We start from the raw sequence: 19308 nt of genomic DNA on the forward strand, positions 1-19308 counted from the left end.
CAAATCGGATCGACGTGATCCGATCGCATCCAGGGTGAATGATAAGTTGATAACCCCGCCTTCCGTGTGACTATTTATATAAAATAAGTATAGATATACCGGTTGATTTTGAATGCCATCTAGCGACGTGTAAGTGTACTAGGAGCGCCTGAAAAGAGGGCGCTACTTCGAGATTAATAGCGCGCTTCGCCGCCGGGTGCCGATAGTGGCGACGGCGGCAACGGCGCGAGACTCGAGGGCCGCCGAGTCTAGCGCGAGTGTATTTATTCGCCGCGCGAGCCGCGGGCCGGAGGTCGGTCGTGGTCGACAGTAGCGCGGGACCGGCGCGTCTCCCCGTCCAGTGTTGTTGTATCAAGTCTCGAGTCGGTGTTCAAGTGACTATTATGAGCGACAGGGACAGGTCATCACCCTCCCTCACGGACACTCCGCTGAAGACTTACATCGGCCGACACGACGACGACTACCCCCTCATAAACGGAAACGGTGAGTGAATATGATAGTTTCGACCCTCGAGCTTGAGCGCGAGAATGACGGATATAGTAGAGCGCGTGGTATGGGCGCGCATCACGCGCTCGCACGCGCTCCCCACTTCGGCGGGCGCGTGCGGCCGGCGCGCATCGTGCCCGCTGCAGCTTCAGGGCACTGGGTCACTGGGCCCCGATTACGTCCCGTCAAGGTCGGCAACTTATCCCAACGAATCCCCACAAGACGATACACTTTGCCGCATTGAAGCTGCCGCAGGTTCGATCGACCCGCGACCAGCCCCTTTCGAAACCTATCTAGATATAAATGATGTCTATAGGTATTTAGCAGATGTATATATACACCACCGCTCGTCCTGCGGATGAATGGAAGTGTTACGGTCGTAGAGTTTTAAGAAATTAGTTTACCTTTTGATGGTTTCGTGTGACGTTTTGATGAATTAGGGACTCGATCTTTTGTTTTGGGTAGAGCAGGGAAGGGTAGGTATGTGCGTGCAATAATATGTGGTGTTGTACTGCGGAGACGGAGAGGAAGCGAGAGGGGTGCCGTGGTGCGGTCTCCAGCTGCCGCGGGTTGGTGCCGGATCGATACAGGGTGACCTTAGGTCTTAAAGTCGATCACTTTCAGACTCGCGACTTTTTGCAGTGATAACATGACAATACATCGCGCCGCTTCCGTAACTTGACGCTATCTCTATCTCTTTGGTAAACATGATAGTATTTAGTTTCATGAGTTGTGGTATATACTTAGATTGTATACTATAATATACTAAAAGATTGTATACTATAAGTGTTTTAAAAATAGACTGTTATTTACGCGCATCGTGCGCCGTGAGTGTTTTCTGTATTTATGCGTTTAATGGATTTCGAGCTCGCTTTGCTCTACCAATACGTAAAAATGTCCTCGATTGTTTGTTTTTGCATTATTGTGACTTAAAATTATTGGTATAATAATTATATATATATTAGAATTCCGGTTAGTTTAGTGGTGTATACGAAAAACATTTGACGCATTATGTACCTAAACAATTCGGTTTACCCAGGTAAGGTAGATGGTTATGCTGGGTCACCTAGGTAACGTATCCTACATTCTAAGAATTGTAGGCAGCGATTATGCACACTCTGTATTTCTGCCGTTGTAATATAAATAAATAGCGACTCGAGTATTACTACCGTAACAAACTAGTTGGAGTATTTTGTAGCGCTATTATGCCCGTACGTCGTCGGCAACCTTGTAATAAATGGATGCAGCCGCTTGAATGGCGGGCCACTTGTGTCCGCGCGGGCGCAGCCACCAGCCACTGCTCCTCTGTGCTACTTTTCTTGTTTTCCTGAAAGTACCTAGCTGCTTTTTATATGCAAATTTAACAAAGTTAAAAACGATAAATAGGTTAAAATTCAAACGTCATTCATGCCATTTCTAAGAATAAAGCCATAAATTATGCGAATAGTTTTGAAATTCAGCTCGAACACTGCCGATGATAACTGGCTGCCTATATTTAACTCGCCGTTGCGGCTAGGAATGTTCCGATGTGTTTTACTTTCTGACCGGACGGACAGTCCAAGGAAAGCGCCGCTCTGACGCATTGCGTATCACTGTTCGGACAAGCCAGATAAAGGGCCTACTGAACGCACATTTACCAAACTAGTAAGTCCTTGGCAATAATCTAGACTTCTAGAGCTTAAAACTTTATCACATTTAGGCAGCTATACGCTAGGCGGGTTCTCTGTTCGTAGGCGTTTTTCGCTAAATATCGGTAAATTAATTATGTTATCGGCCACACTACACGAGTAGCGCGTAGCTTAAGTGTACGCTGGCAGTAAATGCGTTGTAACAAATTCCACAAATTGTCATTTTACATAAATATCACACTGGGTATTATTTTTGACTGACTAAATATCAATCAATTTGGCGTGATTGTTCCATGCAACTTGTGAATTTTAAAGCCTTACTCCCTTATTCATGAACGTGTCTACTAAAGTTGACAAGCCAATAATAATTGTTTGTGCCTTTCCGACGTATTGGTATGATGGTAAGGGACAAACGATTGCCGGCTTGTCAACTTTAGTAGACATTTATGAATAGGGGGGTTACCTTTAATTCAAGTGGGTAGACATTAAAGAACGTAAGCTATTTATGTCCGCTTCTAAAGTCCGGTGTAAGCGCATAAGCTCGGCTCTCGTAGGTCTACGTGCAATGAACAACAATTCATTCAGCGTGCAATTAATCACGTTCAGCCGTCGCGGTACTCACACGCCTCGAGCTCAAATCGTCGGGGAGGGAATAGCTTAGTTTGTTTACCGATTGCAAGGTTCATTCTTTACCCAATTACCTATGCATTTTGTAAAAAAGTCATACTAACTACCAAACTACTGAGTATGGTGGGGACAAAATGCTTCTGTAATTGGCAGTCTGACATCATTTAGGGCGATTCTCAGAGATGAACTTACCCTTAATATAAAAAATATTGGTAGTGGAGGCCTCCATTAGAACCTTTTAGTCTTCAAGATATTTGAGATTAAAAAAACACCGAAATCATGTGCAGGCACTGAAATCAATTTGCGTCACCGAATTCAATAATGCTTACACAAAAAACACATTTCAGTTTTATATCTCAATTATATCATATTTTAACCATATTTTTCATTCCTATTTGATGATAAGCGATGTAACAAGGCTAATGATCTCAAAAGCTTACATAAATTTTATAAATACACACTCAAGATTTTAAAATAACAAATTACGGCTTGTAAATCAACATCTCTAGAAGATATCCCACACTATATGACTGTCCTCATATAATAGGGTGATGTATGGTCCTGGAACGAGTTTTAGACATGTCGACCACAAATTACACATTTACACACATTACACATTTAATTATTATAAGTAGCCATGAAAGAGAAGATGTTTGTTTCACGCAATCCGACCGCACACGCATCAAAAAGAAATTTATGTTACCTGCCCCCGATAAACAATACACTCTTGAGTGGTGTTCAATGCTCAAAAAATATTTATTGTACTTATATGATGCAATACGGAAAACAAGTATTTTTGAATAACAGAGTTTTAAAACGTGAGCTCCATGAATCAATTTAAAACTATAATATTTGAAGTGGTCGAGTAATGTTTGAAGATCTAATTATCAATTAATTATGATCTCCAGCATCCTCAAACACTTCAGCTAAATTGTAACTCCTATATTTAGACATAAAGACATAAGACATTGAGGATTGTTGAAACATTTGCTATATTCAATTTGTGTCTATGGCTATCCTTTAAAAATATCGATCAGTAGGTACGCTCAGTGCCTTTGACGCGATCACGACATTAGAAGGCCACTTTATTTTTAATCCCATGTTCTGAACATCCTGTCCCTTGGGTGCACCTTGCATAGTACTTACATACACAAGTTATTTTAAAAGAAGTGGGATCTATTTGACTACATTTATTTAACATGGCTGACATGTTTAAAGGTATCGAAGTGTAGGGCCTCAGGTGATACGGATGACAATTAACATAATTTACTTAATTGGTTTGAAAAGAATATCAAAACAGAGAAAGAAACATTGAGTCTACACGTCTGGTTTAAAAAAACTTCTCATAGTGAACTAGTGATTTTGTGTACCTACTATGACTTAATTTACTTACAAACATAATTTTACGTTTATACAACGTATCTTTCACTTTTTAGATATGTTAAATGAGTACAATAAACTAGTTTACAAAGCAGGATTTGAATTCAGTGACCACATTTTTGATATCGGTGGTCAAAAAATCCACCGAAACCAAGGAAATCAACACCAGCGATATCAAAATTAATCGCTTTTTAGCAATTACAGAAATAGCATGAATGATACAGAGGAGATGTAATAATGGTGGATTAACGTACTTTCGAGGATTTCTTAATCACTTGCATAACGATAATTGCACTAAAACTTTCGGTGTAAATTGCACCACCGATCTCAAAAAAACATAGGACCAAACCCACCGACGGACGGGGAAACGTTTAAAAAATCACTTTATTATACTATGACTGTACCTCTATTCAACGGTTAAGGCACAACTAAAGCATAGTATGTTTGAGACACTGAGTTCCTGGTCTACAACTTTGAAGGAGTACCGACATGTTTTTCAAATTACACCGATATCAGTCACTAGCCCGGGACACATAGTAAATTTGGTTTTATTCAATGTGTTGAGCAAACACATTATTGTGATATAAAGAATATGATAAGCTAACTAATACCTTATGCGTGAATACCCATAATAACTCCGATCTAATGCCCCATCTTGAGTAATAATTTTTTGTTTCATAAAATCTGGGTGCGGGACACGCCCACCGAACATCATTTTTGGCACTTGAAGTTATTTTTCTTGTATTATATAAATAATAAATAAATAATTTGATAGTGTCCCAGACAGAATATAAGCTGAAGATCATGCCGAAATTAATTCAGATTTATTGAACAGTAAATTCAATCAATTACTGCCCCGGACACGTAAAAATGGCCCTCCTGAGAAATGCCCTTTAAAACCCCCCTCGCAAAAAGAGGGGTGTTATACGTTTGACGCCAATGTCTGCCTGTCTGTGGCATTGTAGCTCTCAAACGGATGAACTGATTTCAATGCGATTTATCTTGCGTGAAAGCGTGATTCCTTGCGGTGATTTTATTAAGCTATGTTTGTTAAAAATTTATCCATGAGTTTGAAGAGTATCAGCTTTTTTCCGCATTTTTCGCGTTCACATAACATAGTTCTTATTACGATTATCTAACTATTAAAAATAATATTTTATTTTCCATAAAAATATTGACGGAAAAATACATCATCTGTGTAAATTTCAACTAGCTATCACGGTTCATGAGTTACAGCCTGGTGACAGACAAACGGACGGACAGTGGAGTCATTGTAATAGGGTCCCGTTTTACCCTTTGGGTAAATGGGTACGGTAAAGATGACGACCTCCGGTAAATCCGGCACTTCTTAAATAGTTGTGTTTGAAAATAAAATTAGCCTATTTGGTCAATGCCAAAATAATAATGGTGTTTGCACTCTTGTTACTCGATGCCTAAAAACATCACGTTATACGAGCTCAGGAAAAAAGTCACACACGGAGTCCTCGAGTCACATAAGTATCAGATTTATTAGTTTTTAAAGAGTTACTAATTGTATGTAACAATTTTTTTTTGCATTTGCAAATAAATGGTCTCGAATATAAGCAGGCGGAGAGCCAGTCAGACAACTGTATATTTTATTGATATTTTCTCATACAATATTTCTAATGGAACACTTAATGAATGCGCTAAATTCAATATTAATAACGAGTATAGTGAGATGTTAATCGTTGTATTATTTTGATATCGCTATCGTAACTTACTTATCTGTTGCGCCTTATTGATAGCCGCAAACGGCGGTTAGCCGCGGGTCCGATATGATGATTATAGTAATCTCCGCGTGACAGTCGTGACACTATTACCAACAGATTTAGCATGACTAAAATTCTGATAAAGCTTAGGAGATTTTGTTATGTAATACATATTCATTATTGTAATCCAGTGGTGGCGTAGAGGAGGGAGGGGGGAGGCAAGGGTGGTCCGCTCCGCGTCCCGGGTGCAAGGCACCAGGGGGATGAAAACGGCAACTGGCAACTGATTCACACTTTCAGATTGGTTAACCAGAATCACAATACTAAATAGGCAGGTGAAGCCTAACGTACGTCCAGAACCGGGCGCCTTCGACGCTGCCCTCATAATATAAAATCATGTGGTTAAGGAGCGCGCTGGACATGATCCGAGGCCGGGCACGTTCGCTTTTTAGGGTTCCGTAGCCAAATGGCAAAAAAACGGAACCCTTATAGATTCGTCATGTCTGTCTGTCTGTCTGTCTGTCCGTCCGTATGTCACAGCCACTTTTTTCCGAAAGTATAAGCACTATACTGTTGAAACTTGGTGAGTAGATGTATTCTGTGAACCGCATTAAGATTTTCATACCAAAATAGAATAAAAACAATAATTTTTTAGGGTTCCCCATACATAGAACTGAAACCCAAAAATTTTTTTTTCATTAAACCCATACGTGTGGGATATCTATGGATAGGTCTTCAAAAATGATATTGAGGTTTCTAATATCATTTTCTTCTAAACTGAATAGTTTGCGCGAGAGACACTTCCAAAGTGGTAAAATGTGTGTCCCCCCCCCCTGTAACTTCTAAAATAATAGAATGATAAACCTAAAAAAAATATGTGATGTACATTACCATGCAAACTTCCACCGAAAATTGATTTGAACAAGATTTGGTAAGTAGTTTTTTTTTAATACGTCATAAACCGTAAACCCCAATTTTATTATGTTACTTGCTGTTACGGAACCCTTCATGGGCGAGTCCGACTCGCACTTGGCCGCTTTTTTAAGACACTTCATCCTACAAAGCAGAGCTCGGCCATCAGACTTGGCAAAACTTAACGCTTAAGGTCTCTGCCCACTACACCGAATCATAAAGAGACCTTTACTGTTTGTGTCTACGATCCTCTAAGTTTAAGTACCTCAAGAAATAATATAGATAGATAAGTTACAGGTGTCAGGTGGCATATTTCCGATTTCAAATCCAAATAAGGATATTCGCAACGAGTGGCGATTAATTAAAATTTAAAACACGACAGAAGGGATTGAGTGTTTCAAATCGACTCGAGTTGCGAATTACCTTTTTACATGTGTATTGTACAACGTTTTACAGTACATATGGGCCATTAAATTTTCCACGTACGCACGCATAGTGCTAGTTACCGCACTAGGACGGTAAAGTAGCACCATGCACCATATGTAGTTACTGTAAAGCATTTTCAGTTGAGACCGGCTGGCTGGCACTGGCCCGGCTCTCCCGCCGTCGAGTTGAGCTGTTGGCAATACGCTGCTTGGCATACAGTGGCCTGCAATGCTCAATTTAACATCAAACGGCAGTGTCTCACAGAATGGGCCATTCAATAACTGCGCGCTGCCCCGTTCAAAGCTTAAGCTATTCAATGGTGACACAAGCGTTCTCTTTGTTTGCAGGTGTTCAATATTATGTACGCCTTCCGTCAAAGTTATTTATACAGGGTGTCTCGCTACCGATTCGACCCTCGTGTATGTTTAGTGAAAATTTAAAATTTCAGTGCCATGCGCCCCATTTCCGATACAAAATGAACGTTTAGCGTGTTCTTGGCAGTGAATGGGTTAATGGTTTTGAAGAAATCGTCCAAGCCTTTTGAGTCGAATCGGGTTAATACATGTGTAGTAGATTATGGTCTCCTGATCAGTTTCGAAGGGTATATATATTCGACTTACCTTCTCTCTTTCGTTTTGAACATTAAAGAATCGATTATATCTCTGGAAACATTAATTATCATTGAACTAATACTGGAGTCAGTTATGTAACGCTGCCATACATGACCCAAAAATTTTTTATTAAGCTATGAGCTTCATCACATCTGATATTTGAGTAATTTCTAGCCTGAAGTTGTACAAAGACGGCCGCCATCCGTCATCTTTAAAAAAAATCTACTCTGATCCTGGTGGGTACTAGGGCAAGTTTGGTATCATTTTCGTATAAACCAAAGACGTAGAATTCATTGCTGATATTTGTTTTTTCAATTTCATAGTAATTTTACAAGAAAAACGTAAAAAGGTGAAAAATTTGGTTGGAGATTTTTGCTACGCGGAGCCGAAACTACAAAAGATAGAAAGTTGAAATTTGCACACTAGATTACATTTATAAAGTGTACAAGAGATAAGAAGCGATTTTGAGAAACTCAACCCCTAAGGGGGTTAAAAAGGGGATGAAAGTTTGTAAGGGGTTCAAGTTTTATTTTAAGCTAGGAATTTGAAACTTCGTAAAACGATATATTATTAAAATACAAGAAAACTAATTTCAGCGTTTTTGAAAATTCATCCCCTAAGGTGGTGAAAAAGGAGTTGTAAGTTTGTATGGATATCAAAAAAATTTTCGAACGCGGGACTTGAATCTTTGTATTTGGGGATATTATTAAAAGACAGGAAAAGTAATTTCAGCGTTTTGTAAAATTCATCCCCTAACAGGGTTAAAAAGGGGTTGAAAGTTTGAATCCATTACAAATCCGAGTAGACACACATTTCTTATTGGCTCCCAGGCTTGAAATGCTTAGAATTACTCAAGGAACATATGTGATGAAGCTCATAGCTTAATAAAAATTTTTTGGGTCAACTTTATAACTGACTCCGCTATAACAAAATATTTAGTACGTAAATAGTAACTGAACGTGATTGACCCGTTAAACCCATGTTAAACCCAATGGTGTGTCCTGGAGCTGGAGTCTGGTCTGGTCAAAGGCCGGATCAGTTAAATTTGTATGTCCGTGTATGAACCGGCCTTTGCCGGTTCTAAGCGCCTGCTCGCTCCCCCAACCAGATTACAGATTACCTTTCGGTTTAAGTCGGATAACTTCTCCATAGACGTAGATCAAGTAGCTAGCCAGCATGTTCCTAACATGTATAAATTAATGTTATTGGTACACCACGCAATACATATAAATTATATATGGCAAGTTTTCCTGATATCTGTGAAAGATATTGTAATGTAATAAAATTTAATGCACAGTTTAAGGCCAAATAATATTGATGTATGTACCTGGGGATTTTAAAAAATACCGTAAGTGCAGTTTTCCATGCTTCTAGAAGCTTTAATATATGTATTTGTAATACAATAACCTTCATATACTTAATATTTATAAATTAGCGGCTTTAGTACTCACGAATCTGCATTTCCAGAAATTCCATTAACTGAATCGATTAAAAAAAATAGTCTACTACAAACAAATTTAGAGGAATACAAAAAAAGGTTTAATTAATTACCTACCTACAGTACATAATTTCTAAATTAATAATTTATCTTTTTTTGCATTCCTCTAAATTTGTCCATGAGTGAACAATAATCATTCATCATCAGAGAACATACGATAGCGTTTTTACCCAACCTGAAACAGAGTTTAAAATGTTTCAGTCAGTAGCTACCTCTCATGGATATTATTAATGTGAACGGAGTTTCAAAAACACCGGTGAGATGAGAGATGAGGCAGGGCCGTCGCGTCAAATGCGATTGTAATTGAAAAAGTTTTTTTTAAGGATTGATTGCTTCTTTATTCTATTTTTAAGAAAGAAAGAAAGAAAATAAATTTATAATTTTATATATTTATTCGCTTATGGAAAGTTTAATATTGTTTAATACATTTAATTGAAACATAATATTTTATTATATCGGATTAGGTAGCAAATATTTTAAAACTTTTGTACCTAGGGGCCGATTTTTGAAATTCGACCACTCGATTTCGTGTATTTCATTAAATGATATCTCCACTACTAGGCGTTTAAATTCTACTAATAGAATTGAAATCGAGTGGTCAATACCACTAGATTCCAAATTTCGATCGCTTGTATTTCAAAAATTAGCATTTCGCCGTTTTCCACCAATTTTCGAGCGACGAAATCGAGCGATAGAAATTCAAAAATCGGCCCCCTGTTCGTATTCATGATCCAGTTCATCACCATGGGTGGGACTATTTTCTCCCAATTGTTCTGACGGGGGAGTACCGGGTTGAGGCACTACTTCAGAAGCTCAATATATTTGAATGGAAAAATATATTAAATACCTACTCTAAATAGGTATAATACCATAAACCATAACTAATAAATTTTTAACACATCTACCTAACTAAAAGCCTCACGTGCTTGCGATGCTGCCTCTGCGAGAATCCCATGTAGGTGTATCTTAAGCATAAATATTAGATTCAAAAGAGCCTCTACATGTTGTCTCTATCTCCTTGTAAATCTTCCAATTGTCCAGAACATCATACAGATTAATTAGACAAGGCAATTATTGATACATTTTTAGTTTAAATAATTACGTCTACTACGAGTATCTATGTAAATCTATCTACAAACATTCGGCATATGTTTGTTAACATAAATCCAGAGTTTTATTTTGCTGTATTTGAACATGAATAAGTTAAGCCAGTGCATTCCACCATGCTTTATTTTATTGCCCATCGTACTCGCACTTTACAGCATGTGATTTGGCGCCCGTCCATCCAGTGGCCACCCCTGTCACATCTGATGTATTGACCTCATGCATACACACACACACACACACACACACACACACACACACACACACACACACACACACACACACACACACACACACACACATACACACACACACACACACACACATACACACACGCATGCACGCACGCATGCACACACACAAACACACATAGTGTTAAACCCATCCTGATCGTAAAACAGTGAAAAGCAATAAACAAGTGAATTCAGTTCTTTGGGATTGAGAATAAAAACATAATTATAGTTACATTAAATATTATTTTATTATAAAATTAAGATTCTATCGATAATTGCTACTATTTCTTAGCGCGATATACCTACCCGCGATTGGCGTTTCTATGAACATAGTGTGACGGAGCCGGTAGCTTCAGTCGGCATCGACTAGGTACTGGTGTGGTGGTAGGCAGTCAGGATTAACCTGTCACACAAAATTCTCAAGGATCTCTTACCACGAGTTTACCGCTGCTGTAGTAGCTAATAGCGACTGCGTACACTCGCTCCCAATGTAAGTAGTAGCCTAATAAGTATCTCACGTTTCACTCGGAGTGAAACGTGATATTAGTGCGAGCCACATGCACTGAAATGGATTGCATGAAAATTGGAAAAGTTATTGAGCGTAGAAGCCAAACATGTGCAATGATTCCGTTACTTTGCTCGCCAGTGCATACGTACCTCTTTAAGTTTTGCCTGTTGCCGAAATCAATATCCCTAGAATATCTGAGATAGGCCATTATGAATTTTTAAATGGTTTTGTCAGCTATTTAGGAAAATTCATTTGCCCTTTGTACTTCATTGACGTGGCGGCGAAAAGGTTACAGATGCAGATGTAGTGCATAATTACTTTTCATCGTATTTTCGCGGAAATGTTCGTATTTGTCATGCTACTTCTATCAACCTCATTACTTTTTGTATCGAGACGCAAGACTGATTGAAATAGCAAAACACGTTCGAGTACCTAATGTTTTCGTGAAAATACGAAGGAAAATAATTATGCACTACTTACACCCGTAAACTGGTCGAGCAGGGGAAATGCGGTGGTAATAGGATATAGGCGTTGTTAATAACTTCCCAAAGGTGTTATTTTGTTAGTGCGGCGGATCGATGTCCCGCGCGCTCCCGCGCGTCGGCAGCGCCTCGCCGGCGGCGGCCTGTCTGCTTCGCCGATGTTACGGCTTGCTAATCAGACTACTTGATACAACCATAAGTAGTATTCTTAAAGATATCCTTAATTCAGTTCTACATTTTATCATTTTTTCCAATTAAACTTTACGTTTTAATTAGGTTTTTGACTATGTTCTAGGAGTATTAGAGTTTCGCCACTCCCTAACTTGTGAATACTTACTGTGCGCCAACTTTTCTAATATGTATTAGTTTATTATGAGTGTATCCTTCTTTGGCTAGAAAGTGGTGCAAATTCTTGGCGTAATGAATATTAGGAGCTATGCATGTTTTGGATCAGTAGTCAGCAATACAATCGGAAGCATTAAACACATGCTACTTTCCTTTTACCTTTTATAATATATATATCCTTTTATATTTTTTTCATTTCCTTGTTTCTTGCACCATCTTACACTACAACAGTCCACGTTCACCTCTAAAACTCAAACGTTTATTGAAAATTTAAGTGGGCAGGTTCATATATTTCTAAAAGTCGTAATCGTAAACGTATACACATTAATAAAAGTCATCCATGTCCATCGCTTAATTTTGGAATGGCTCCCCCGTTATCTGGCCAGAATGATCGTTTCATTCGCGAAGTGCTTCATTGGCAATCAACTTGTAATATAATCCTTTTCTTTGAGCTAACCATCGCACTCACACGTGGCCTGTCGACAGTTGCCCACTAATTACTTTAAACGACACTAATCACTTAACAGGAATAGGTTTTTCTTTATACAGTACCACTGCGCATACGTGGTTAGGCATTACTTTTTTTAAACATTATTACATTTATTACTTGTGTAAACCATAGAGCATGTTACTCTTTATTTTATAATTACTTACTAAAAATAATAAGTCTGTGTTTATGTTCTTTATTTTCCGAGTGTGGGTACTTTTCTTTTTAACCGACTTCCAAATCCCAAAGGAGGAGGTTATCAATTCGGTTGTATGTTTTTTATTTTTTTTATTTTTTATTTTATTTTTTATGTTTGTTACTCCATATCTCCGTCATTACTGGACCGATTTTGAAAAAAATTTTTTTTATTGTATGTATATGCATACAGATTGGTCCCGTTTTTGTCAAAATCCAGTTCTGATGATGGGATCCATGAGGAATCGACGGAACTCCTCAAATCTTAAAGGCATACATATGGTGATTTTTGTGTTTTTATCAACAAATCAAGCATATACATTCAAAAACGTGACATTTGATGAAGTGGAACTGCTGATGATGATCAGAACGGAACTCTTCAACGACGCATAGTTCACCTTTGGCGATTTGTCCTCTTCGTTATGTTTGTTAAGCAAGTTAAGTTTTTAAGCCACAATTTTATCAAGCTTGAGTTCTGATGATGGTATCCATGAGAAATCGAGGGAACTCCTCAAATTTTAAAGGCATGCGTATAGAGATTTTTGTATTTTCATCAGAAAATCAAGCATTTTCATTAAAAACTGTCGCATTTGATAAAGTGGAACTGCTGATGATGATCAGAACGGAACTCTTCAACGACGCATAGTTCACGTTTGGCGATTTGTCCTCTTCGTTATGTTTGTTAAGCAAGTTTAGTTTTTAAGCCACATTTCTGTCAAGCTCGAGTTCTGATGATGGGATCCATAAGGAATCGAGGGAACTCCTCAAATCTTAAAGGCATACGTATAAAATTTTTTGTATTTTCATCATAAAATCAAGCAATTACATTAAAAACTGTCGCATTTGATGAAGTGGAACTGCTGATGATGATCAGAACAGAACTCTTCAACGACGCATAGTACATGTTTGGTGATTTCGAATTTCGATTTTGACTTGGACTGGGACCCGGACTCATACCCGGATCCGGTTCGGACCCGGACTCGGACTCGGACCCGGACTCGGACCCGGACTCGGACCCGGACTCGGACCCGGACCTGGACTTGGACCGGGACTCGGACCCGGACTCTGACTCAGAGACCCGGACCTTGACTCGGAAAACCACTATGATACCTAAACTAAATAAACCACTATGATTACCTACCATAAAATGTGGGTATGATGATGCCAAACCCCTCCCGCTCAAACTCCCGTACACCGCACCGCATGCGCCGTTAAGTGGGTTAGGTTAGGTTTGAACTGCGATCCTCACAGAACCGAACAAAAGTGGGTTAGGTTTGGTTAGAACTGCGAGTCTTACAGAAACGAAATGCTACTAGAAAAGTGGGTTTGATTAGGTTCGAACTGCGATCCTCACAGAACCGAACTGCTATCAGAGAAGTGGGTTAGGTTAGGCTAGATAACTACGACCCTTACGGAAACGAAATGCTACTAGAAAGTAGGTACTGGTTTTACCTCCTTTTCTACATAGTGCACCATCTACCATAATCTTTCACCGGGCCCCATAGAAGTCGGTTTTTTTTTCTTAAAAATTATAATAATCATCAAATACATACTTATGAAGACACCTACAGAGTGCGTATACTGCCCTCCTAAGCCGAATAGCGCTATCTCAAAAACAAATGATTTTGAAAATGGAATTCTCAGTAGTAGAAAGTAAAGTATAAGTTTAGCAATGAATTTTCTTATGAGATAGCGCTCTTTGGCTTAGCATGGCAGCATCATATTTGGTCTCCATTAGCAGATTAGCATAACATTGCATGTTACGTTTAATACATCTTTAGGCAATCAAAACTAACTGGCTTTAAAATTTTTATTAACGGATGATCACACGCAATAAAATCACATAATTACATACACTTCACAAATAAGCCTAATTTAAGTTTGCTGTGGTCGGATAATAAATATAAAGTGTGCCATCTATCTGTTAAGAGTATTAGAAGGAGTAGAGTAAGCGAGAGTAGCAATAAAATCAGGTTGCCGGCCCATCGTGGGAGCAGCCGGATGCGCCTGCATTATGCATGAGCCCCTCGGGACTCCTTAGGATCTGTCGCCGGCGGGTAAACGGTTAATCTACAATAGGTACTGCCATACCCGAGATTACTAATTATTATTTTATTTGAACATAACAAAGACTAATCTGCGCCCGATTAGGTATGTGTTTATAAAATACCAGAAATATTTTCGGAGCGACCTGACAATAACTCATATTGTACGGCAACATTGCTAACGACATTATACACGATCCTTTAACACCATGTGGATATCAACAAGTACAGAGTAGGTACATACAGGCCGAAACTAATTAAGAAACAACTTGGGAGAAATCAGACGTAAATAAACATAATATAGCACTCCCATCGTTATCCCTCGACGACACAAGTTCGAGTTCAGATATAAATATCGAATATAGAAATTATACATGCTGTCTTTCAGTGCCTTTGAATAACTACTTCCTCTAAATTTACGCGATAATAACATCAGCTTTGCAAATGTTTTACATGTCTATTTAATAAGTTTGGTAATAATAATTATGTACAAGTTATAGTGTGACATAAAATAGTTGAAATATTAATCAAAATGGAACTAAAAATTTCCGTACTTAAATTGTTGCCATTTTTAAGAATTTTACGTCAAAAATGTGACAGCTACGTAGAAAGTGGCACCCTCATTTAATTTTTACTGTAAGTACCTTTGTACCTTACACTTGTTTATTTATGATAAAAGCCCTGAAAAAAATCCCAAAAAAACAGCTAAATCGGTCGTTCTTGATCCGCTGCAGAAGATAATTGTGAACATGCAATCGTTTGCACTAATATTTGACGTTATCTATGAAAAGGGACTTTATTGTCGATGGCGCTAACGCCATTATTAACGATGCTCCGATATAAATACAATGCCGCGCGACGCTGTGCGGCGTAAGCGCCATCGACAATAAGGTCCCTTTTCATAGATAATGCCACATATAGTGATTCTTGCGGAAAGTTTAGGTGTTTAATTTGTTAAGGTTTTGTGTAACTCGTGCAAAGCCGGGGTGGATCGTTAGTTATCTCTAAAACAAGACTGGTTTCAGAAAACTGTGTATGTTATCTTAGTCTCTAGTGCGGTCAAGTATACACCTTTGAAATTGAATTGAATTGTTAATTCCTTCTACCCGGTCGTGTCAGGTCACAGATACAACAATGTAGTGACAACTGCGCCGCGTTGCTCAAGCTCGTGGTGTCCGGTGGCCGACTATGGAATCGTTTAAAGATCACTAAACACCCTTTGACCAAGTGTGGAAGCTGAATGCTTTGTTAGAACAATTGGAACATGACAAAGGAATAAAATGTCACGTCCTTGTGTATAGATCTACTTAGATCCGATCTTAACTCGTAAACCATATTCTACGATCTCGGAGAGTCTCAAAGTGTCGTCCAATCCAGCTCGGAGCAGCGCGTGCCGCGTAGCGCCGCGCCGGCGACCGACGCTAATGACCGTGTCCTGAAGGACTTCCGCTAGGTAATCACATCGTACACAATTGAAACGAATTTGTACCATTATTTAACATTGTCATATTTCTCGTATCTACCTAATTCGAATATCCTTTAGTATCATTCAAATATGTAATAAGTATTATCTTACATGTCTTATCACTATCAGTTTTGACGCATTTAGGGTTATTTACGTGTAAATACTCGTAGTACGAGTAGTAGCCGCGATTGTAGTAGATACAAATTGATAAATAATATTTTACACAAATTCTTGTTAAACTCACTTCTTAGTTGTACTTGAAGATCGTCTTGCTGCATAGTGCCGAGTGCGTAGGTATTTTAAGCAGTTTATTAATTTAGTTTAAAATTAATTAGTTTAAAATTAATTTAAACTCGAGACTCCAACAGTACTCAACATTGATTATTATCACCATTTACAGTGCTTTTCTGTGTTTGTGAAGCAGTCAAATATTTTGATCATATAAATTAGTAGAAGATAAATTAAAAAGAAAAATCTTTAGTCATTTATTGCCCTAATCTTGCCAGCTAGTTGACTCCACGCTAACCAAAAGCCAATCTAGTAATTGAATGTGTAATGGCTGTGATGCAATGAATTGCCATCTCGTGTTCTATAGATTCCTCTGTTTCCGCGCAGGGTCGTTACGCAGCCTACGCTGTCTATGAATGCCTTTTGAGTTTCCCTGGACATTTTGACACTGAGTCGGCAACCGGCAACTCACCGTTCATGTGTGTTGCCAGCGCTCAAATCGTTAAATCTTCGAAGCAAGTTAATAATAAAACTAACTATGATCTAACTTTTGTGTCAGGCGCCAAAACGTTATTTATCTAATATTGTAATTAATCGAATAGCGTTAATCTGGTAATTATACAGACGAATGATCATGAAATTACAACAAGGTCGTGGTGACGCTGTCAGCTCAAATGACCTAGTGGTCCCCATTCAGATGATTGCCGCACCGGGAATGTAGGTTCCCACAATGACCCTCCATCAAACGCCTGCGATGACTGGCCTTGAGTTGAGAACTCATTTTACGGTGAATTCCTTTCATGATTTGTAGACCTATAAATGAGATATTTTTGTAATATTTGAACTATCGACGAATGTAGAACACACGTTAGTCGAACATTAAGTATAAATATTTACCTATATTTTATAGATACAACATATACAGGGTGATTCAGGATACGTGAGCAGGACTAACACTGCGCATTTCGTAAATTATAAGCAACTGTTTCGTATCAGTATTAGTGAGATTAACGTTAATTTTCTAGTCATGTTGAAAAAAAAAAGTTTTTGATTTATTTACGATATGCATGGTCACCCTAAAATTACAATACTAAACTACCGATACTCTGTGTCAAATTTAATGTCATCACTGTCATCACAGGTCTGGTTACTTTTGAAAACTCAAGTTTGACAGTTATTTTCTTCGTAATCATAACGCTGTCATTACGGTTAAAGAGTTTTTATGTTCAGTGATTAGGTCTTGTAGGGTGACCATGATTGTAGAGAGTTAAACTAGCCCTCACTAAAAAGTTAAAAAATAGGAAAAACTGTGGTTGTTTCGCCTAAATACGACGGTGATCGATCAATTATCAGTTACTGAGTCTGCAGGATTAGTGCTGCTCACGTCTCATGAATCACCCTGTATATTGTGTAAATCTAATACGGGCGAACATTTAAACGGTGATTAGCATAGGACCTAAGAAATATATTGAGATAAATTTTCGCTAGATATAATGAAAAAAAAAATCCATACAAAAGTATTCGGCCCGCAATGTAAAGCAACACACAAGTTACGAGATGCAAGCTTTTCATAGTAACTGTCAACGCTTGTTGGCAGTTAGGTACTACTATTTAAAAAAAAGCTCTTATCTCGTAATGTCATGTGTCAGGTTATAATACATATAACCATGTTATATAATTCGTAATTTTTGCATTAGTGCTTAGTAAATATTCAGAAATTAACGGGATCATAATTAAGTAACTTAATAAAAACTTCTTATTTAATGATTACGCGTATAAATTCCTATTTGGTTTACTTATTGCCCGTAGTGAATTTACACACTGTATATTAAATGAGTAGGCACATGAAATAAACCTCGTCATGCACCTAAGGGGAGCTTTTCCATTCTGGCTTAGGAATTACGCGTCCATCTTTACAACGTTAGCCATCTTATTTATCCACCACCTTAATTCCCCCGTGGGTGTTCTAGCTACTACCAAACGGGGGTTATTGTTAAAGAATTAATCCATATTATACTATAAGTTATCTATAAGTATTTGTAGAAAAATACAACCAAACTTAATTAATGTTGCAATTAAACTTAATGAATATGTGAAGTTGTTAAATGATCATTCATTGATGTTAGTGGGCCGGTAGGGTAGAACGATCGGTGGTCGCTATGCGCCTTCTGCTGCATACGAGGAGCGCGACAATATCGACACAGGGAGGGGCCGCCCTGGCACCGGTTCAACGCTAGTTAGCTCCACGATAAATCTCTCATGCGACTAACTCGCCGGGATGAATGTACAATGCACTGCCACCTGTCAATATTTTATTCAACTGCACTATTGACATTTCACGCCTCGGTGCTTCTGTAGGCTACTACCGTATAATTGAGAAATAAAGTATAATTACTTCTGTACTCAGTTGTTTTTAAGCACCGAGTCCTATTTGGTGTAGATAATTTATAATATTTTTGCGGATTTCTGAAATGTACCTACCGTGACGTTTATCTGGTCAAGGAAATTGCGAGTTAGCAGATAAGTATTTGTACAAGTATTAGGTTGTGTACGTGTTCTGGTTATTAGAATACATCACGACTACTTGTTGACTTGTTAGGTCAAAAAATATTTGGATCTTTGGTCTCATTTTAGTGTGTGTGTTATTAAGATTAGTGCAACCAGAGCTAATAGTATTATTACAGTGAAAAGTGGCAAAAGTTGTACCCAACTGCCACTTAAGTTAAGCTTTACGGACTTTTTTACAAACCAATATTCAAGCTGTGAAACTTTCAAACTTATGTGTATGGCTTGAATGTTTGCGTTTATTAAAATCTTATAAATCTTATACATTACCATCGTCAGCATTTCACAGTAACGAGGACGTGAAGGTACTCTGAGTGATAATGTTTGCTTTGACAGCGGGGAAGCAGATAAGT

General features: G+C 38.3%; 1 protein-coding gene across 5 annotated transcripts in view; it reads left to right on the forward strand.

Moving 5' to 3' along the window:
* Nucleotides 1-244: 244 nt before the first annotated feature.
* Nucleotides 245-19308, forward strand: part of LOC134679012 (hepatic leukemia factor) — a 132046-nt gene continuing 112982 nt past the window's right edge. The window contains exon 1 of one of the 5 annotated variants that reach the window (XM_063537810.1): nucleotides 245-483. In XM_063537810.1, coding sequence (XP_063393880.1) covers nucleotides 384-483 — 100 coding nt within the window. In that variant the 5' untranslated portion in view covers nucleotides 245-383. The remainder of the gene's footprint in view (nucleotides 484-19308) is intronic. The other 4 variants (XM_063537807.1, XM_063537811.1, XM_063537808.1 and 1 more) reach the window with 4 other exon arrangements.

The sequence above is a fragment of the Cydia fagiglandana genome, chromosome Z (genome assembly GCF_963556715.1).
Source record: "Cydia fagiglandana chromosome Z, ilCydFagi1.1, whole genome shotgun sequence".
Lineage (NCBI taxonomy): Eukaryota > Metazoa > Arthropoda > Insecta > Lepidoptera > Tortricidae > Cydia > Cydia fagiglandana.